Source organism: Larus michahellis, chromosome 12 (assembly GCF_964199755.1).
Source record: "Larus michahellis chromosome 12, bLarMic1.1, whole genome shotgun sequence".
Taxonomy (NCBI): domain Eukaryota; kingdom Metazoa; phylum Chordata; class Aves; order Charadriiformes; family Laridae; genus Larus; species Larus michahellis.
The window spans coordinates 3,775,780-3,796,483 of record NC_133907.1 but is presented as its reverse complement, the minus strand read 5'-3'; the positions used below and the strand labels follow the sequence as shown (position 1 = coordinate 3,796,483).

At 46.2% G+C, this 20,704-nt stretch overlaps 1 protein-coding gene across 4 annotated transcripts in view; it reads right to left on the bottom strand.

Annotated features, from left to right (window-relative positions):
• Positions 1-5,235: 5,235 nt before the first annotated feature.
• COL20A1 (collagen type XX alpha 1 chain) overlaps positions 5,236-20,704 on the bottom strand; it is a 53,306-nt gene continuing 37,837 nt past the window's right edge. For all 4 annotated transcript variants that reach the window (XM_074604716.1, XM_074604718.1, XM_074604719.1 and 1 more), the window contains 14 exons: positions 19,918-19,995; positions 19,194-19,280; positions 16,972-17,025; positions 15,894-15,989; positions 15,339-15,392; positions 14,931-14,984; positions 14,537-14,590; positions 12,937-13,008; positions 12,211-12,246; positions 10,794-10,860; positions 10,043-10,231; positions 8,630-8,707; positions 7,653-7,808; positions 5,236-7,167 (listed from right to left, as the gene is read on the bottom strand). In XM_074604716.1, coding sequence (XP_074460817.1) covers positions 7,154-7,167; positions 7,653-7,808; positions 8,630-8,707; positions 10,043-10,231; positions 10,794-10,860; positions 12,211-12,246; positions 12,937-13,008; positions 14,537-14,590; positions 14,931-14,984; positions 15,339-15,392; positions 15,894-15,989; positions 16,972-17,025; positions 19,194-19,280; positions 19,918-19,995 — 1,089 coding nt within the window. In that variant the 3' untranslated portion in view covers positions 5,236-7,153. The remainder of the gene's footprint in view (positions 7,168-7,652; positions 7,809-8,629; positions 8,708-10,042; positions 10,232-10,793; positions 10,861-12,210; positions 12,247-12,936; positions 13,009-14,536; positions 14,591-14,930; positions 14,985-15,338; positions 15,393-15,893; positions 15,990-16,971; positions 17,026-19,193; positions 19,281-19,917; positions 19,996-20,704) is intronic.

Genomic DNA, 20,704 nt, shown 5'->3' with positions numbered 1-20,704 from the left:
TGCCTGTGCGGGATGTGCTCTGTGGTCAGCTGGTAGAGACGGAGAGGTTGGAAAGGCTGAAAGAATTGCTCGAGGTGGTTCAGCCCCATTGGGACCAACAGTGATGGTTAGCACAGCAGTTGCAGTCTTTACACGGACAGATTTTACTTTGGCCAATGCCCTTTAGAAGCCATGGGGACCATAGCTGAGTAAGGACCATGCGAATGAAGGGAGGATTTGGGGTTAAGATCCATACCACATTGGTAGCACTTTAGAGTGTCATAGAATCATAGGGTTGGAAGGGACCTCTGGAGATCATCTCCTCCAAGCCCCTGCCAAAGCAGGGTCACCCAGAGCAGGTTACACAGGAACGTGTCCAGGCAGGTTTTGAATGTCTCCAGAGTTGGAGACTCCACCATCTCTCTGGGCAGCCTGTTCCAGTGCTCTGCCACCCTCAAAGTGCCACCCTCAAAGTAGAGAAGCTCCTCTTTTTCTCTTGAGTATTTTCAAGGGAAATTTCCTGGGTCCATGTTACAACTGCTGCAAGACAGCAGAGGGTCACCCTGAGCTGAAAAACCCTTGCCGTAGGTAGGGAAGGTGCTTAGAGATGGGGAAGACACAACAGAAATCCAGGATGGTGCATTACGGTACTAAGGAAATACGCCATTACATGGGGAAACCTGAACAGGACACACAGCCGCACTTGGGAATTCAGAATGGCGCTTTGCAGAAATTACAGGTGTTATGGCCTTAAATTTGGCCCGTTGTTTCAGCAGCTGTGCTTTTGTCCAACTCAACCAACCTTTTTTTTGCACGTCCTGTCCTTGCTTTGGGGTCTGCAGTGCGAAGGCAGGGACAGGCACCACCGGCCAGAGTGGGGGGGGGTCACTGGAGCCCTGTCCCACCGCAGGGACACATCGGTGCACAAGGGCACAGCTGAGCCAGACGTGTGGGTGAAAGGCTGGAAAACAGAGGGTAAGCACAGGCTTCATCTACCTTCTGCCTTTTCTCTGTACGTATTTGCAACCACAGGAGAGTGACCGCACTTGGACAGATCATAAGTCCGTCCAGCTCAGCATCCCCTCTGTTTGGTACCTCCAAACCCACCATTCCCATTCTCACTGCTGATTTTTGGGTGCCAGGAGGGATCAGTACAGCAGGCCAGTGTCTCCCTGTTTACGTCAGAGGTCTCATAGGTAGAAGGGCTTATAAACAGTTTGCCACAGCATGCAAAGAAAGGGAGACACAGTCTACAAATCCAGGCTTCCCCCAGGACCTGCCGTGGCTGCATGACTCAAAGCCCAGGGCTGGCAGCCGAGGGGCTCTGGGCTTCACCCAGCACCTCCTCCGCACCCTGCAGCTGGGACCAGCACACAGAAGACTCTGGGCCACTGCTAAATTTACTGCTAGGCAGCTTTGGCTAGCCCAGGGCTTTGGAGAACGCGCACCGGGAGAGGCAGGCAGCTGCCTGCAGGCCAGCACAGAAGGTCCCAGTAGAAGCCAGTGCCTGGGGTAGGTGACACCTCAGGTGAGACGTGTGGCACCCCTACACGGTAGCCTGGCACGTGGGGCTTGTTCATGCCACGTGGCTCAGTGAGCAGCAGAGCTGCATGGGCTTGTGACAGTAATGCTGGCACTGAAACAATCTGGTTTAAAGAGACTTCTTTGAAATACAAGTTACTGCCCTCAGTCCAAGCAATGCAGGCTGAAAATCAATGCAAGTGATCAGCCTGCTTGGCCTCATCTAAGGAGCTACAACTGACCTCTGTGTTCACAGGCTCAGCCAAGTGCTTAAAATCCGTACAGCTCACAAAAATGTAGAATAGCCGTGGTTTGGGCGAGTTCCACGAGGAGCTGTGCTGGCACGGCGCGGGGAGGGAGGATGAGGGAGCCTGGGCTGCTGCTGCCTCTTCGCTTGTTTTCAGAATAAAGAGAAACTCCATCTTTGGAGATGCTAATTTATCCCTTTTCGCAGACAGTGAGTTTGCTTATGGCAATGGAAGGAAAACAAACAGTCAAACATCTTCAAGGTCTAGTGGATAAATGTAGGATCGCAGCTGCAGTCTGCGTGGCGGCGGCTGCGCGCGGCGGGGGACAGGCTGGGCTCGCGGAGGTGGCCTCAACTCTCTCCCGTGCCTTCTCCCATTTCGAGTGTGCCGATAAAATAATCATGAAGGTGGGACGATTTCTGACCCTGGCCATTGCTGGGGCAGGGGCATCCTATCACCAGACTGCAGCCATGCCCATGATGGCTGCGCAGAGCTCCTGCTGCAGCCTCCTCCTCCTCCTCCTCCTCCTTCACCCAAGCCCGTCACCACCGATAGCAGCAGAGCAGGTGGGAGGCTCGGCTGTGCATGCACATTTTTAGCAATAAAACCACACGCACTTTCCCAGCCAGGCTGGAGAGTCAACCCCAGCTCAGGTCTCTGCTCACATCTCCCAGCCATGGCCAAGGCAGACCCATGCTGGGGTCCCACGGAGGTGAAGGTGGCTGTACAGCAAGAGCTGCAGTCATGCCCCTGCCTAGCAGAATGGAACAATTTGGGGGTAGGAGAGCTGCTAAAGGTTTAAGGAGAGATTTAAGAGCCAAACATTTAAGGTGGCACATTGGGGAATTCAGTAGGGGCAGGCATAGGCTGTACTTGGCGCACAGCAAAGGGCCCATCTCAGATCTTCACCTTTTCTGCAAAAAGTTATTGCCAGTGCACACAGTGTGAACTGCAGCGTCTCGAGGGGAGGGTGGCACGGTGACAGCAACAGAGCAGGGTCACCTGGCAGGGACATGGAACGGCAGCGCAGCCCCTGGCAGAGCTCCCCTGCCACGCAGGAGGAGGAAGAAAGAGCCACACGCATCTGCTCCATTAGCACGTCAAGAATATCGAGTTTGATGAGGAGTGCTAAGGGCGCGGTTGTGTCCCTGAAGAGTCAGCGCCACTGCGGGATCACAGGGTTTGGCAGGACAAGATGAGAAGTGACAGCTGAAACCAGTTACTGAGATGTTACTGGCGGCTGGGGAGAAGCTCGGGTAATGCAGCTCTGGTTTGCTGCCATCATAACATTTTTCATACAGGGGCAACCCCATTTCTTCTCACACGGCATTAGTAATTCCCCAGTTTAAAGTTGAAATAAAGTCTTGCCTTCTGCTTCCTATGTGCCTCCTTGTAAAATCTAAGGGGAGAAGACAGGAATCAACACCTACCACTCTTTCTTAGATGAGTTATTCCATCTTGGAGGTTGTTAAGGAGGATGCTATCCCACCACAGGATTCAATGATCAGAAACTGGAATAAAACTGGGACATGAACCAGACGATAACTGTAGAATAATGAATAATTCTGCTATTCCAAACCCATGCAACACAAAGAGAGTTTTTTTAGCATATGAAAGACTCCAGGAAAATGTATGCAGCCAGACTGTTAACATTTGCAGTGTTCCCAGCTCAGAACTGATTCCCAGGACTTGAGTGAACAAGCTGCCATCAGAAGAAGACTGAAGAAGCAAGACTGGGATACAGCAGGAGCTCTAAAATTGCCTTGGAAGAGACCCAGAGCAAAGTAACTGGTTTCCAGGATCTGGGAGTGCAAAACTAAGCTCAGAGACCCCGAAGGCATCACAGAAAGCAGACACAGATGCTGATCTTTTCTGGTTCGCTTGTGGAGGAGAGATCGTACCCTCACCATAGTGTTTCGTGCTTTCCCACCAGTACAGCTCCATTGGCCGTGAATGCAAGAAGACCAAAAGCATAGAAACCTGACTGTAATAACCCTAGTTACCACCATTTTCCTGTTTTTCCCCTACATCCTCTTTCTTCTGGTTGCTTAACGCTCACCTTGTCTGGGTCTCTAGAGCACGCAGGGCATTTTATCTGCAGCTGGCTGGTAGGATGATCTACATAATCCCCGTTTCCCCAGCTGTTTTCGGGACTGTTTTCCACCATATCGTCTCATTCTCCAGTGAGCCAATCCCCATAGCCTGTATCACCTCCCTTTCGGATAAGTTTCTCTTTAGACATTTATCAAGAAACTTGACTGGAGGAAATCCACTTGTTTAGAGACAGACAGGCAGAAGGACGTATGTGTGAGATGTAAAATTCACATATAATGCTAAGGAAAATCTCCCTGTAACAGCCTCACCTGCCTCGAAAGCCCCTATGGGCTCTCCCCAATGCAGATCTTTCATCCCAAGCCAGGATGCCTTTTTGTTTCCAGACCTTTAAATCCGGTCAAGCCAGCCTGCTGAGCCCCGGAGAAAACCTTTTCAGAGCTGCTTGTTAGCCGTGTTGCTGGTTTGTCCTCTGTATTTGTTGTATCTTACCCCTGAGACTGATTTAATACCTTAAAATGATGCTCGTGGCAAAACAATCTGTCTCTGGAAGGCCCTCAAGCCTCTGCCAGAATCCAGCTGCACAAGCTGGGTCAAACTCTGCAGCAGGGATAAAAATCCAAATTTATCAGTATTTAAGGACTGGAGGATAGAAGCTTTAAAGAAACTGAAGGTACAATGTCACTGTGTGGAAAAGAAAGTCTCTATGACACAAATTACTTAAGGGCAGTAATGAGTAAATCAGGACAAAGGTTTTTAATAAGGACTGAACAGAAGGGGAGGTGAACAGGCATTAGCTTGCAAAGGTGAAGAAATGGTAGGAAGTTGTGGGATTTCACACGGACGTGTTACGTTTATGCGCTGAGGTTATTTCAGGTTTATCCAGAAAATAGTAAACAAAACCACCCATGGGACAAAGTTTAGGAACATAAATGGGCACGTTGTTTGTGCAGGTCGTCTGTCTCCTAATCAATAGCCCTTCTGGGACTCAATTTTGTTAAAGTCTGACCCTTCACGTTGCATCTGAAATAATCAGACGAAAGTAAAGGTCACTTGAAATTCTACCAAATAGATTAAATCCCAAGACAGATGATGATAGTATCTTTCAAAAGTGGTCGATAAAGAAAACTAAAGGAGCTCCTTGTCACACCACCTGCGGTTACGAGGTTTGAACAGACAGAAGAGCAAGTTCAGAACTGGGAATCTGGCTGCACTAATTTAAATCGGAAAGGAAGCAGAATTACCCGCGAAGAGCAGACGTTGCACATCAAAATACTTACCTTCCGCAGGTTGTGTGCGTTTCCTGGGAACAATTTTGGGTTCTGCTGTGCAAGGCACCTCCTTTACCTCCTTGCCCTTCCTGCCCGCTGCCTTGTGTCTGCCGGTTATCACGGGTATTGGGTTTTATATCCAGTGCGAAAAGCAGAACCATTCTGAATGCGACTTAACGCAGGTTTGGTAGCTTTATTTTCAGAACACCTTCATTTTTCAGAGAATAGGGAAAACACAGATCAAAAGCTCTTTGACCGGTAGGAACAGAAGCACCTACAACTCCACAACACGTGTGCAGGGTGTCTATCCCCATGAACGCGTCTCCTCCAAACACCGTACTCCCAATGCGCTGTGAACTTCAGCTCCTCCGACCCCTCCTTTTTCTTCTGGCTAGAGCTCTGTATGCAGCAACACTTCATATAAGCTCGAAAGATTTCTATTTTATATGTCAAGGCAACTCTGGAAAGCCCCAAAGTGAACAGAAATGTTACTTCTATCAGAGTGGTATTTCTATGCATTTTCCTATGTTTTCCAAAGGGAATGTATGTCACCCTGAAAATATTAATTCTTGGGAGTTTCTAGAGAATGAACATACATTAAGCCAAGGACTACTTTAAATACTTACAGGATGCAGTAATCATATTTTCACGTGACTTTTGTTGTAGGCTGACTCCCACACAAGTCTGATACGTTCAAATGCTCCTTCAGCAAAATTTCTTAATTCTATGGGATTTTTCCGTAATGACAGGAAGAAACAATATTTGGATTCCTGGTCTAAACAAAATAATTCTCTTAAGGTAGACCTCTTTCTCTTTGATATTTATGTGACAATCTACTTTCTAAATGTGGATGTGTTTGCTGTTAAGTTTTCAAAGGTCGGCTATAGCCGCATGAATACCCAGCTGCCAGCCTGCAGGTAGGGGCAGAAATTGCACATCCAAAGTGCACAGAAATATGCCTGATGCTCCGTTTTTGCCTCTTCGCATCTTTGAAAAGCCTGTAATGATACCTTTTGCTTCATTCTGCTTTTACAAAAAAAAAAAAAATAAATTGTTGCTCCAGGTTTAAATCACAGTTTAGAAACACTTGTTTCGGAAGCAGGGGCGGTTTACAAGCGGTGTAACGGAGCACTGCCTAAAGTAGCCATTGCAAAGCAGGAGGGATGTTTTTATCAGTATCTGTGTGGTTTGTTGTGGACACGTAGTAGACCATGGCTCACGCAGGGACAGGGGTGTAACATGACAATTACCTCCGTGTCACATAGATAAAAGTCAGACTCAGAGCTATTCAACATTCTACCTGATAAAATGCAAAGTAGCTACGCAGACTGCAGGAGGGAGGGATGGAAGAGGCCAGGAGGTTAATCTCCAGCTCCTCTCCCTACACGGCTGCACTCTGTCTCATCTAAGGCTTTGTTTGACGGTTACCAAGCCCCAGAGAACGGGGTTAAACGGTGGGGTTTGTCACATCACGGGAAGGTTATCACGCTGTCTGCGATGCTTGTGTACATAACACCCCTGCAAGGAAGCCATCAGTGTTTTGCCAAAGGCAGAAACAGTCAAAATGGTGCTAGACTTTGTTACCTTGCCAACCAACAGAAAAAGCAGTTTTTCTCCAGTGGATTTGCATCTTTGGGCATGAGGTGCTGTTTTTCTCTGTGCTGGGGACCCAGAATAACAAGTAAGTGACAAAAAAAAAAAACAACCCACAAGCAGGCAAAATGGGCAAAAATTATCTGATATTTCTGAGCATTGCAATACATTATTTCTTTTTTCTTTACAAGTCTGTCAGCCCGTACCTCTGACTGTGTCTTTGTCTTGCTGCGGGAAGTGCGATGTGAGTTTGAACACCGCAGTTCTCCAGTGCTGAACAACAGACGGATGACTCCTCTGAACACAGGCTGGTTTGGTGGCTTTAGTGTTTGATTGACTTGTCCATATAGAAATGATGGGACATTAAAAAAAAACCCAAACAACACATATGGTGTTCAGGTTGCTCCTTCTCTTGGAGTGCGTGGAGCTTTCACCCAGAGATTTCCAGGGCAATGGAAGCAATGTCTTCAGCTGCCTCCACACCAACCATCAGGGGATGAAATCTGTGTGGAAAGGAGATGAGGCCACTGAGCAAACAAATAAATCAGTATCGAGTACTGAGAAGGAATGGTGTAGAATTAATTCTTTTCCCTTGTAAGTCTTTTTGTTCAGTGACAGTGATTTTATTCATTTCCAAAGACTTTCTACAATTGAGTCTCCGTGAAACGTATGTGAAGGAACTGAGATATTGTTCCTCTCTATCCACCATGGAAACATTGCTGGGGACATTAAGAGCTGAAGATACCCCCATGATCACTCCACCTGCTCGACTCCTGCTGCATCATGTTTTAATCTATGAAGGGTGCTGAGGAGCACTCAATTGAACCGGCATTTATCCACATGAATTGCACATGAATCATCCTGATGGCTTTGCAAAGGAGGCTCTTGCCGGACTGACAGTGCCTGAAGGATGAACAAAGGTCTCTGCCGAGCCAGAGAGACCAGCTATAAAATCGTAACTTCTGTACTGAGATACAAAACGACTTACCTCTTCTACCAGCTCCATAACATCCAGAGATATCACAACCTCCTGGATATCCAGACTGCCCAGGCTGTCCTCTGACACCGGGAAAACCTTGAGGACCAGCATTCCCAGGGTAACCCTTTGGACCTGGCTTCCCCAGCACAACTTCTCCTGGTGGACCTGAAGAAGGAGAAGCACTCTAAGCTGTAGCACATCTACTTCAGTTGCTTCAGTGTAATGCCTCTTCTACGTTTTCTCCATCCTACACGTTGGTTAATTTTCTGAGTACTATTTTCTCATTTTGGTGGAAAAACAAGACCTGCCAGCTGGAAAAACTCTTCTGAATCCCAGTAACTAGCGGGATTATTCTTGATCTTAAGGGTGCCCAGCTTGGCTAAAAATGGAGCCTGGTTCTGAGAATTCAAAGTCAAGCTACACGTCAATGAAGAAAATCACCTTAACCCCAGGATCCATCCCAGAGCCATTGGTTTTTGTGTTTTTACATCTCAACTATAAAAATTTAATTTACAGAAGAATATGTTTGACCACACTCTCTTGATAGTTCCTGGTTTGTTACGTCAGTGGCAAACCTCCCACGGATGCCAAGTAACAGGGATAAAGATGGAGGAGTACACCAAATCCTAACTGATTATTCAAAAACCCTGTGTTTCATGAGCTGAATTTTCAGAGTTTCTATCCCCTGAGCATCTGGTCTTGCATGCAAAAAGGTAGCAAAACTGAAACTCCTTGGATGTGTCTCGGGTCCTTAAAATCCATCATTACCTGGGAATGGGCGCCAGAGGGAGGAGACGGCCTAGAGCAGTCTCTTGTGTCCTAGCAGAGAGGAGCCACCATCCAGGGTGCTGCCAACAAAGCTGCGGTGGGAAGGTCAGTCCGCCCCACCACAGTGGTCCCAAGGCTGAATGTCACCTTGAATCTGGCAGCTGGTGAGCTCCGGATGGCCCCACCGGCTCAATACAAAGAGGTTGTATTCCCTCTACCTGTTCTGCCTCTGGGTCCTTGGATCCCTTCTTCACTGGCTCCAGACATCCCTTTTTCTCCTTTGGGCCCTGGGGCACCTAATCACAAATAAGAGGTAAGTGTCACTTCACTGCATTTTTTATTACTGAATTAAGTCCCCTGCGGTCTCCTCACCAGGCTATTAGATATTAAATTGAAGGAGAGTCACAGCCCTTGGCAACACAAAGAAATATCCATTTCCTTTAGTTCTGTCTGGGCACCTACTCTATTTTCCAGAGTAGCCATTTGCCCATGACCAACAGGGCTCCAATTAGCATTGATTTGCAGCCTGATATGGGTGAAAGTGGAGGTTTTTCACAGAGAAATTCATAGTGCTGGTGTTAGTGCACTGGCCTGAGTATGAAGTCCGCTCTCATGTTCTTCACATGGGTCAGACGGATCACAAAGCTGAACCGTCTCTTCGACCAGATGCAGTCAGGATTGCTGTTTTCGCATGAAATTGCTCGCGAAACCATTACATCTCAGTGAAAAATGGTATTTGACAAAATACCATTTTTCATACTTTTAAGATGGAAATATTTTGATCAGCCGTGTCCTCAAGGTTGTTTTTCAGTGAGATCTGTCTTCTCCCATCTCCTCGCTCGACAGGCTGGAAACATCTGCAGGTTGTTGCTTCCCTTTTCTCTTAAGTGACGTTTTGATAAGCTCTGCAGATACCACATCAGACTGAATAGTGCCAGAGCAAGGAGTTAAACAGAAGGTGTTTAGTTGCTTAGAGGTGTTAGGACCCTGCTGAAACCAATGTTTTTCATTTTATTTTGACAGACAATTACTTGAGCCACTGACAAACGTCTGCAAATCTAAGCAAAACTATTTCCACCATTCACTCATTCATGTGTAACAGCTGATGCCACCTTTTGAGATTACATTGATTTATTTCTTTAGTCATGTGTCAGGCTTTTGTTGTCGGAACTACTGCTCCAGAAACCTACTTCCATTTTCAGTATTACTTCAGGTGCCTCGTGCCTTCCTTCAGTGTTTTCCAAGACTCGTCGTTTCTGCCCAGAGGTGATCTGTTCCACCCGCATGTGTTCATCCAAACGGCTGTTTCTTTTGCCTTTCTGTAGGGAAATCCTCCTGCCCTCCAAAATTATACTCTCCATCCCCCAACACCCACACATGGTGTCAAACTGGCCTTCCTCTCAAAGCAGAGCTTGCAAAAAGAGCGGGCTGCATCTGTCTTCTTCCTGCTCCTTGAGCTACCTAACTTGGGTTTCTCTTCTTAGGAGAGAGAAGTCCAAAAGGAAAACGGCAATGAAATGAGATGTGATAAAATCGTGGATTATCTTTACAGTACTGCTTGAGGCACGAAAATGTTTAGTTAAGGTATCCAAAATATAGTAAAAAATGCTTACGAACGCTTCTGTCCATACCTCTTTCTCCAGGATACCCATCTTTGCCTGGCTGTCCAGGGATGCCATTTGCTCCTCTTTCTCCATTGCTCCCAGGAGGACCTGGAGGACCTGGTGGTCCTGGTTCTCCTGGTTTTAACCTTTCTTCCCAAACAGGAACTGGCTTCCTCGCGTGTTCATGAATGAATGAGTCAAATTTCAACACATGAGCTGGGAAGAGAGAAAATGAAGGTTTCCTTGGCTGGGAGATTCAGAAAAGAGAGAAAACCAGAGGACGTTGTCTAAAAAGGTACTTAAAACTATCAGCTAGCTCTAAAAGGCTGTCAGTCCAAACTGAGAAAGCCAGAAGCTTTCCGAAGAGGAAAATGGGCAGCTGAGTCATGACTTTGCTGCCTGACCTCGGGCAAACCTCTGCTTCCCTTCGTGCATCACAGCACAGGGGCTTTACCAAAAATGCCTCATCTCTAGAGGAATCAGCACAAATCACCAACAGAATAATTTCCTTCAAATTAGTTTCAAGCTTTTCCATTTGAGAAATAAAGGAGTCTTTGCAAAGTGCCAATGGGTTTTCCAAAGATATATTTCACAGGTTTCTGTGCTAATGCCACCCAATAAAACCTATGTAACACTGAGAGCCTGCGCTGGGACATAGCACGGCAGAGGATGGAGGAGCTCCCTGGGTCACCACAGCTTCATGCTGTCTCCCCTCTGGCTTTGTTCGGCACTGCTGGGGAGGCGTGAACACACTCGGAGCTGGGCTGGTTATACTCACTCTGAATCATCCGCTCACAAGCCTGGCTCACGAGCTGGTAAATTGTGGCCAAGGACTGTGGTTCCCCCTACAGTGAAACAATTTTTTTTTTTTTTTTAAAGAAAAAAAAAGTATTAACATCTTTTCAAAAGGAACGATATCATAATGCACGATAGCTTTCTGCCCATTTTTTTTCTCAGCTTGAGTTTCAGAGATATTAATTACTGTGAAATGCAGCTTTACTTATTTATCACGAAGCTCTGAAGCCATAAAATTGAAATCGGGAAACATCAATAATTGCATTTCTCCTGCACGTCAAAAAGCCCAGACCGAATCTCAATAATTACCGAAGCTCAATAATTACCGAAGCTAGCAAAAAAAGGGAGAGTAAATTTTACTCTCAAATTTTATCAAAAAATATGCTAAGTCCATGACTCAATGTTCTGTGATATGTAAAACATCTAATATGATCAGATATTACAGCACCCTATCTTTGTCTAAATCTTTTATGAATATTGATACTTACTGTTACTGTATTCTGAATAAATCATATCCGAGGGGTTCTTTAGAAAGTTTTACTAGTAGGGAAAGTAGGGAAAAGTGATAAAAATGCAAAATGCTACTTAAAAATAAACACTAACTCTATCTGTGAAAATTCATAACTAACACACTGAATACTTCCAAAAACATTTGTAAAATATACATCTCTGGCTGGCTCACTGTGCAGATTACCCAGGCTTAAATAAAAGCTTGGCACCACACCCAAGGGAGGAAAACAGGAAAGTTCCACTGCAAAAAAAATGTATAGAAAAGAAAAAGCTGGTGGGAATGGAAGGAGAACGGTGTTAAAAATTTTAATACGGAAGCATTAACTTGAGACAAAAACAGTCCATCAAAAGCAGCTCACTCCTGCCTGAAGCCTCATGCACGTGAGTCAATCTTGGCAATGAGACTTGGACTCCTAGAAAAACACAGGGTTTCTTTCTAACCAAAAGTCAGTATCAGAAAAACTTGCTCTCACAATATAATCACCATCAAAGGCAGGGTAGATCTCCTGACATCAAATGCTCTGTGCTGGGGCATGCCAGAGGATTATTACGAGTGAGTCCCCTCTTACGCAATATGTTAAAAGAGAGCGACTCAGTCAGGTCAAGTGGTTTTGGTTTTTCCTTCTCGGCAAATGATGGATTTTAGTTTGGCATTTCTTTTTCATTACTACAATTGATACTGGGGAGCTCCCGACTGCTGCAGGATTATTTATATCCCAGCAGTTTAGCCGGCGCGGGGGAATGGAAAGGCAACAAGCTATGGGTACATGAAGTCCAACACTAGGAAGGTTTGTACGTGTAAGCGTAGCTTGCAAAGCACGTTACCACATCCACTCTTTTGAGTGTGGGACCCAGCGACAGTGTTGCTGCCTAACACCACAAAAACTCACTTTCTCTCCTCTTTCTCCTTTCGGACCCGGCAGCCCCTACAAGGAAAGAAAAGAAAAAATGAAAGCCTAGGGAAAGGAAGAGCAGAAGCAAACAAAACCAAAACCAAAATAAATGGGGCTGTGGGTTACATTAGTGGGACACGGAGCACAAAGTTTGTTTCCCACACTCTCATAATTTCCTTGACCTCATGACAGTGACTAGAAGAGCTTCAAGCTCATAGGAATATTTTGGTTTCTTTTTTCAAGGAAAAGAATAATAAAGCAGCAGCTGGAGCAGTGGCATAAAGCACCATCAACAGGGATGCAGAAATTCCTCAGATACAATCTTAGAACTGATTCTCCAACACAGCAGGTGGTTTTGAACATCTGAGAAGAAGAAATAACTTGACATCTAGACCTGTAGCTGCCCCTACAAGCCAAATGCTGGCTACTCCAGCTCAGGACTGATTCCTTGGTTTCATTCCAGAATCTTGCACCAGAAATTTGTTGGGATGTTGGATTTTGTGTAGGTTGTGAATCTACAGAGAGCAAAGGGAGGTGGGGTTTATTAAATACTTTATTGATAAACAGTCTGGACTTTGCATATACAGACATCTCCTTACGAAGGATGAGCGAGAATTAAAACTATTCTTTAGATTCTGAAGGAGAGATGCTGTGGGAACAACTTGTTTCCACTCAATTATTTAATGTCTTGGCCTTCTTTGAGACCCCAAAGCAGAAACTTACTGTTGGCCCAATGTCACCTGGAGGTCCCTTCTCTCCGCTGCTGCCTCGAGAGCCTGTCACTCCTTGGAAACCCTGCAGACAGTAATTTGTAGACACAGATAAAAGTCCAGTTACTTCCTAACTTTCTTCTTTTTCTATTCAGGGCTGACATCTCCCTACAGCTCCAGGAGCACCAGCAGGTTGAGTTTAGAGGACTCTAGCAAGGGCATTGTAGCCTTAAGGTTTATGTCAGTCCTCGTCCAGCCGTGAGCCCAACGTTAAGAGTACGTTGTGTGTGAGTCACGTTCACATCATTTCCTATTACTGTCTCAATTATGGTCAAGCCAGCAAAGCTGAATTTTGCCGACAAACTGCAACGTGTTTTTTACCCTACAGGCTTCAGATTCTTCATTATATATTCAGATTTAGACATAGCCTAGAGCATAACCCTTTTCTTCAGCTTCCTAATACCACGCTGCTCTTTTTTTTTTTCTTTTTTTTTTTTCTTTCCTTTAGGACCTGTGTTTGCCTCTAATACTTTACAACAGTAACATCAGCTTAGAGAGCGGGAAGCGCCTTTCTTTGGTCATCTCCTCTTTGTGAAGTTTCTGTGCCCTCTGGAGCCATAAAGGGAAGAAAAAAATAAGCCAAAAAACAATGAGTAGAAATACTTTCTTTTATGATTTTCCAGCTACTATGTTTAAGCTCAACAGAGATTAGCAACTCTTCTGATCAGTGAAAATGAAAGAATTCTTCAAGGCAGCACCAGAACAGCTTTTGGAGCTTGCTCTGAAGGCTACAGTGCTTTCCTGGTATTTGGAAAGCTGAGGTTCAACCCTGCCAGCTCCACATCTTCCCAGGATGAGTAAGTCAAAGTTATGAGTTGAATTCAATCTTAGGTATTTATGGGAGCTGACTTCACCACAACTCCTGTGAGGTCTAATGCAAAGACAGTATTAAACAGTCTCCATCTTCCAGTATTTAGGACTGCCAAATTCCTTCTAATTCAGCAGCGAGATGCAGTAACTATCAGGTCCACCACCCATCATCTAAAAGCAAATTTGGCTCAGTTTCCCATGCAAAGTGAAGCACACCTGTTTCACAGAACTTGTAAGGGCTGCAGTACCTTCAAATTAGCAGATGGATGCAAATCAACAGATGGATGCAAATCAACAGAACCTTCTTAAGGTTCTGCTATCCTGGGCACAACAGAGCACAAATTCACCAATCTACATACAGGCCTGGCAGGAGACATTGGAAATGGTGTGGGGTGGAACATTTCACACCTGCCTGCATCCTCCAGCTCCTGCTGATTTCAGTCTAACAAGCCCGTATACCTCAAACCCAACCAACAGCTGAGAAACAGCGGCATCAGGAAAGCAAAAATAACAAAAGCATCTCCTTGCTGGGTCAAAGCTTCTCCAGGACTTTCCAGAAGAAGCAGAGGTTTTTCTTCTTACACTGACAGTGGCAGGAAAAGTGGACATCTGCACAACATTCTTCATGATACCTCAAGAAGGGGGTTCGCCCTGACACCTCTGGGTGCCAACTGGTCAGCAGAAACCACCAGCCCCTGCTGAGGAAGAGATTTCGATATGCATCACTCATAGTGAGTACTCACCCTTGGTCCAGGAGGTCCTGGAGGCCCAGCTGTGCCTTCTAGTCCCCTCACCCCCTGAAAAGCCAAATCCAGTGATTTCTTAACAAGAGGATTCAAAGAGACCTAGTAAGCAGTGAGGTGGTTTTTTTCCATGTGCTGCTTTTAACAGGAGCTTGCTAGGAATGCATAAAAAAATGCATCTGCCAAGCAGACAAGGAGGGTGACACCTTGTCAAATTTGGCCAAACCTGAGATGACCCCTTGTTATTTTCCCCAGTCGCTCTGGCTTTAGGAAAAGACCATTCACTTATGCACTGAGTGCATTTCAAGAACTGGATGTTTCAGGTCTCTGCTGGTACGTTCACAGCAGGATTTTAGGCACCCATGCATGAAAACCCAGAGGTGAGGTATTTTACCTTTGCACCTTGAAGGCCATCCCTGCCTGGAGCTCCCTGCACACCAGGAATGCCCTGTAAATCAGAATTGCCGGGTAAAGTTGGCATCTGATTACCATTGCCCTAATTCATCTTGTAACAGGGGACATAAGAAAAAGATGGAAGAAGAAACAGAGTTATTCATTACACAGAGCAATCACTGTTATCGCCCTTTTAATTCCATTATATCTAGCTTCCGGATAGGTCTACCTTTCTTGCACCAACTGACTCAGTTTCCCTTGGGAAAGCGATGCCACTCCAAAATGAAAGACATTTTCCAAGCAGACAACAGTTAACAACTCTACAGCTTTTCAGTCTTGCTTAAAGTAGTTACTGGGGAAAAACGGGCAAATCTTTGAGACAATCAGAAGGAATGGTGTCTACCATTACCTGCATGCCAGGACTCCCAGTGTCTCCTTTCTCTCCTTTAATTCCTGGTGGCCCCTTGGATTAAAACAGAAGCACATAGTCAGGCATGCTGCAGCATCCTCTAAGGCAAACAGCATCCTGCTGCTCCACATCCACGTCCCAGGTTGCTCCTGCTCTCTGCAGTGCTACAGGGTGCTTTACAGCCACAGCAGGTCCATGGGGGTGCTGCCATCCCAGACACGCACACAGCAGCCTCCACCTCTACTCCTTGCCAAGCAGTGATGATCACTGCAGAGAAAAATGCCTGAAAACTCCACTGGGCTGTTTTCATTAAAGGCACATTAGGGAGAGTCTGGACAAAAGTGGTCTTTTGCCAGAATGACTAAGTGCAGGGCCTCGTCAGCATGAAAAAAAGATGGTGATCATCCTCTCTTTCTAGTGCAGCTGCCCAGCTGTTAGTAACGATGATGTAAATACATAGATCAGGTTTTTGGGGCTTTATTGAGACACCCATCTCTGAGACATATTCTAACTGCAAAGCGCAAGTGACCAAAAAGGCAGTTGGAGATCACCTACCACAGGACCCTGAACCGTGATTCCTTGGGAACCTGGAGAGCCTTGTTGGCCACTAGGACCCTCTGGCCCTACTTGTCCCGGTGGGCCTGGTTCACCCTAAAGCCAAAGACAGGAAATCAAACATAAGGAAAGAAAGCAATTAGCGCCTGCTTTTCACGTTGCCTGCACTGCACCACCTGGGTCAGCGTGAACCATCTACAGGGTTCAAGATGAAGTCAGGACAGTGAGGGGATCTCTAGTAACCTCAGCTGCCTTTGCCTTTTAGGTCCAAGGTTTTGGTGCATCTTTCACGGGAGAAGCCAGCAAAGCTGCAGATGGTGCTTTGCAAAGCGCAATTCACCTTCCCAAGCAGCGGGTCATTCCTGTTATTCAAGGTGGCCAGATAGCAAAGGGAAATGTTCCTTAACCCATGGCTGAGATCTGCATCCGTTCTCATTCCTTCCTCAAAATCTTTCCCCTGTAACCATGCTGCTTCCCCAGATGTTATCCCAAAGAAGGGGATCAATGGGCTGGGCTGGCTCTGCCCTGTGTTGATCAGGGGAGCAGAGAACACCAGGGCACCTGGTTCCAGTCACCAGGGTTTGGGGATTCGGACCCAGTCATTCCCTATACTCCCCTTGGGACTGCTCCTGAAGGCTTTGTGTGGTTCTCGCTCTTCTTCGCTCCTCACGCTGCTCTTCCCCAGAGCAGTACCGATCTGCCGGGTTGGAAGGCTTGGCAGCCAGAACAAGCACAGCACAAAGACTGACCATTTTCCAGCAAGGCTGCTTTCAGAGAACATTGCTGACCACATACATTGCATTAATTCAGCGCAATCAGGCTTATCATCTCAATTTCCAAAGCCCAACTGAGCATTTAATTAATAATAAGTGATCCCATCCTCCTCAATGCATCGGCCTTAAGGTCCTTCAGGCTCTGCTTGGTGCAGTGAGACAGTCCCCAACCTAAGGAGTGGAGTCCAGCTCAGACCAGGAATGAACTCATCCAGCTGCGCTAACCAAGGAGTCTGCGCTCCTGCATCGTGCCTCCGACACAGCCCAAAGCAAAGCCAGTGGTAGTGTTGAGTATCAGGACTCACCTTGGGTCCTGGCTCCCCCTGCTCCCCTTGCGGTCCTCTCCTCCCAGGGCTGCCCTGCCAGTAGGACACAAAAGTACTGTTATGAATATCATGATCTTTATTGCAGTGTAACCAGGAGCCTAGGGGACAGAAGCTGGTGCACTCTGCTGTGCACAGTGGAAGATGTTTCCTGCCCCAGAGAGCTCACAGCAAATGGAGACAAGAAGAAAATTAATCAAGTCATCCAGCAAATGTGGAAAAAAGGAGAAAGGGGAGAGGGAGAGGAGAGGAAGCACAGCCTCTTCGTGACAGGCTGCACTCACCCCCAGAAGGGAGAGATGAACTTCCAACCTGTTCAACCTCTTCCCTCCAACTCCCCCAGCAAATCCATGCTGAGACAACATCACACGTGAACATGGGAACACACTTGAGAAGAAAAAGAAGAGGTGCTCACGTCTACAGGCCTTTGGGACTATGTCGGTTTTTACAATATCATCCCAAGAGAACAGACACGCTGAGATTGGGGACAACAACCAGCTCTGGGGAGACCTGGCTTAACTCTGCACCTGCATAACTGCTGGATGGAGAGAAGAAACCAGTCTTCTGGCATGAACCAATAGTGTGTGAACTTTTGATATCTTAATCTGAAAGTTTCCATTCCTGAATCTAAAAGAAAAATGGATTTTAATTAAGAAGCACAGGCAGGGTGCTTTGGGAAAGAAGCACCCAGAAGCTCATTTCAGAAGTCAGCTGGATCTGGTCAAAAACATTCATTAAGGACAGTGATAAATACAAGGTGGGACATAGTCTTGTGAACTGGAGTTTTAAAAATAGCAAGGAGTGCTCTTTTATCTGCAGCAAATTACCATGGGTTTAGTGGTGTGAGGATAAGGTTATATGTCAAAACTGTATTTTCCCTAATGCTTAAAACAGTCCCGCTCTTTAAAGAGTTGTACTGCAGAGATGTTTAAACCACAGGGCAATGCAAGCTGGCAATTATGCACTTAAGATACTGAAGCAAACTGTGATAGTGGAGTGTGCTATGTAATTAAACTTCCACCGGAATGAGCACGTAATTACTCTGCAATGAGGCGCTGTTCCTAGCAAAGCGTGGAACTGAATTCACAGTTAAACCACAGTAATGCAAAGGGTGATCTGAAACCTTTTCACTTGAGCAAGGAAGCCAATGGTTCTTTAATGGATATTTTCCATGAGCAAAGCACCTGGAGTGGTTGAAAAGGGGTGCTCGGGACACGTTGTCAGGTTTCGGCTGCCTTGTGCAAATAAAATGGTTTTTCCCCAAACTTTCAAAATGCAAACTTTCTGATAGCTGCTCCTAGTGTTTAACTGGAATATTCCCTCCTACAATTTAAGCCCATGGTGACTCTCCTGCCTCCATAGTAGATAGGGCAAAATATTGCATTTGCCCTTTATCCCTGAGCATGTTACATACTTAATGACTGTTATCACTTCCCTCCCATTTCCTGCAGGTCACATTCACTGTAAAGAGAGAGAGCTTTGGGGACAGACAGAATTGCAGTCTCCTCCTCCTCCTTACACTGCCCACCCACACAGACAGTTACAAGGCTCCCACTTAACACAGAAACCAGGTAGGAAGGTTCTGTGGTGGTGTTTTTTTTGTCATTTGCAAAGAGTTCCAGAGCCTCTGATCCATGAAATCTCTGCAGGCACCAAGGATGACCCATCCTCCTCTCCTAAGAGGATGAACGTGGCACCAGAAACTGCTCAGCCTGTTCCCAGATGCAGCTGTTGCGTTGCCAACTCGACACCTCCCCATTTCATCAGTATTTGAAACCTCAAGGACACCTCTCAGCCTTGCCCTGGCACGAGGAGGACAACAAAGCTCCCGGAGATAGAGCGAAAGGAAACAGCCTCAAGTTGTGCCAGGGGAGGTTTAGATTGGGTATTAAGAAAAATTTCTTCACTAGAAAGGGTTGCCAAGCATTGGAACAGGCTGCCCAGGGAAGTTGTTGAGTCACCATTCCTGGAAGTATTTAAAAGATGCGTAGACGTGGTGCTGAGGGACATGGCTTAGGGGCAGACTTGGTAGCACTAGGTTAATGGTTGGACTTGATGATCTTAAAGGCCTTTTCCAACCTAAACGATTCTATGATTCTAAAACCTCGTGGAGCCCCAGGAGTGTTATCCTGATGCCTGGCATGCCCAAACAACACGAAGCAACACCGGTACGAGCAGTACCCTGTATGGAAGGGTGGACTTACAGGGGGCCCTGGAGGTCCTGGCAAGCCCGGGCGGCCAGAAGTACAAGAGCAGGCAGGAGCTAAGGTAGGGCAGGTCTCCTCGTCCCTCTGAAACGAGAGCGATCCAAAGTGGCATGAGCAGCTGCATAGCAAGAGCGGGATGGATCACTGGTAACATTTTCAGTGTTTCAAAATTCAGTCTTTCAGTTGGAAAAAAGCAGAAATTTTCTTTACTCCACTGAGATTTCTGTGAGCAATTGAGTGCTTTATTTTTCTGTCAAATAACAAGTTTAGCCAAAAAAAAAAACGAACCAACCCTGCCTGAAGTTTGCATAACTCACACTGGAAGGTTATTTTCTCCTAGCTAAGTTTTTAAACACCCCACAAAGCAACTTTCTGTGTTGAGAAGAGAACGTGAAAGGAAGAGCAGGGGGGTGTTATGACTCAGGGCCAAGGTGGCGGCAAAGCCGTAGGACTGTCAGGGCTGCTGTCACAGACGAGTTCATGACAGGAGGGATATACACTGCGCCCGGATTTGGAGTTTTCATTCTTTTTGAAGCAAACACAGTTTTGTTCCCTTCACTAACGAACAGACAGATGTTATTCCCAAGAGAAAAGGGAAAAAAACCCCACGTTTTCCCTCTTGAGTCTATCAAAATCATTTGCGGTGTCACATCAGTGCCATGGACTTGTTCCGTCATCCCCAGCCTCATGTCAATTAGCAGAGCAGTTCCTCTTGTCTTACCAGAGCAGGGAGATCACAGCATCTGTCTTCCTCTGCCCCTACGCTGCTGCACACGATCTGCAGAGACTGCAGCTGGAACTGTGGAAAAAAGAGAGTTTGACAAGGAAGTAGCATTGGCACACGCGGTCATGACATTCAAGCACTAAAAATAATTTTCATTGATGATTTGACAGGACTCCTCCATGTAGTCCCAACTATAATTTTCCCCAAAAAAGCCACAACATGAAAAGTACCCCTGGCCATTGAGTGTTTTACAAGCCCTCAGGTCTTGCTTGTTGACTTGTTGAGCAAGTCAACGAGCAGCTTCACACCAGCAAAAGCCAAGTGTCCAATTTACTCACAGTCTAGCAGCAACGGTCAGGTTCTCAAGTAATTGGGCTTCAGCATCACCAAAACGTGAAAGCAAACTTGGCTTTGCTCCCCTATGGGGGCATGGAGATAAGAGCAGATGTGGCAGCAGCATCTCCCAGGCCAGATGCGGTCCCCTCCCAAGAACCCCTAACCTGTCTCTCTCACAACATCCTTCAAAACTTCCACATCTTCCCATTCCGATTAACAAAGGAGCACACACTGCACAAAGCCAAACTAAAATAATGAGGCAGAGATATTTTTTTTTCATTCCTTGACACCATTTCTCATCTTTTTTTCCTTCCACTCCATGCATTTAACAACGAGCAAGCTGCACAGCCCGGGGAGTGTGACATGCAGCGTATGGATATAGAGGAGCCCTGGAGATCAAGCGGCATTTAAAGTTATCTTAAATTAAAAAAGGTTCCACGATAACCCA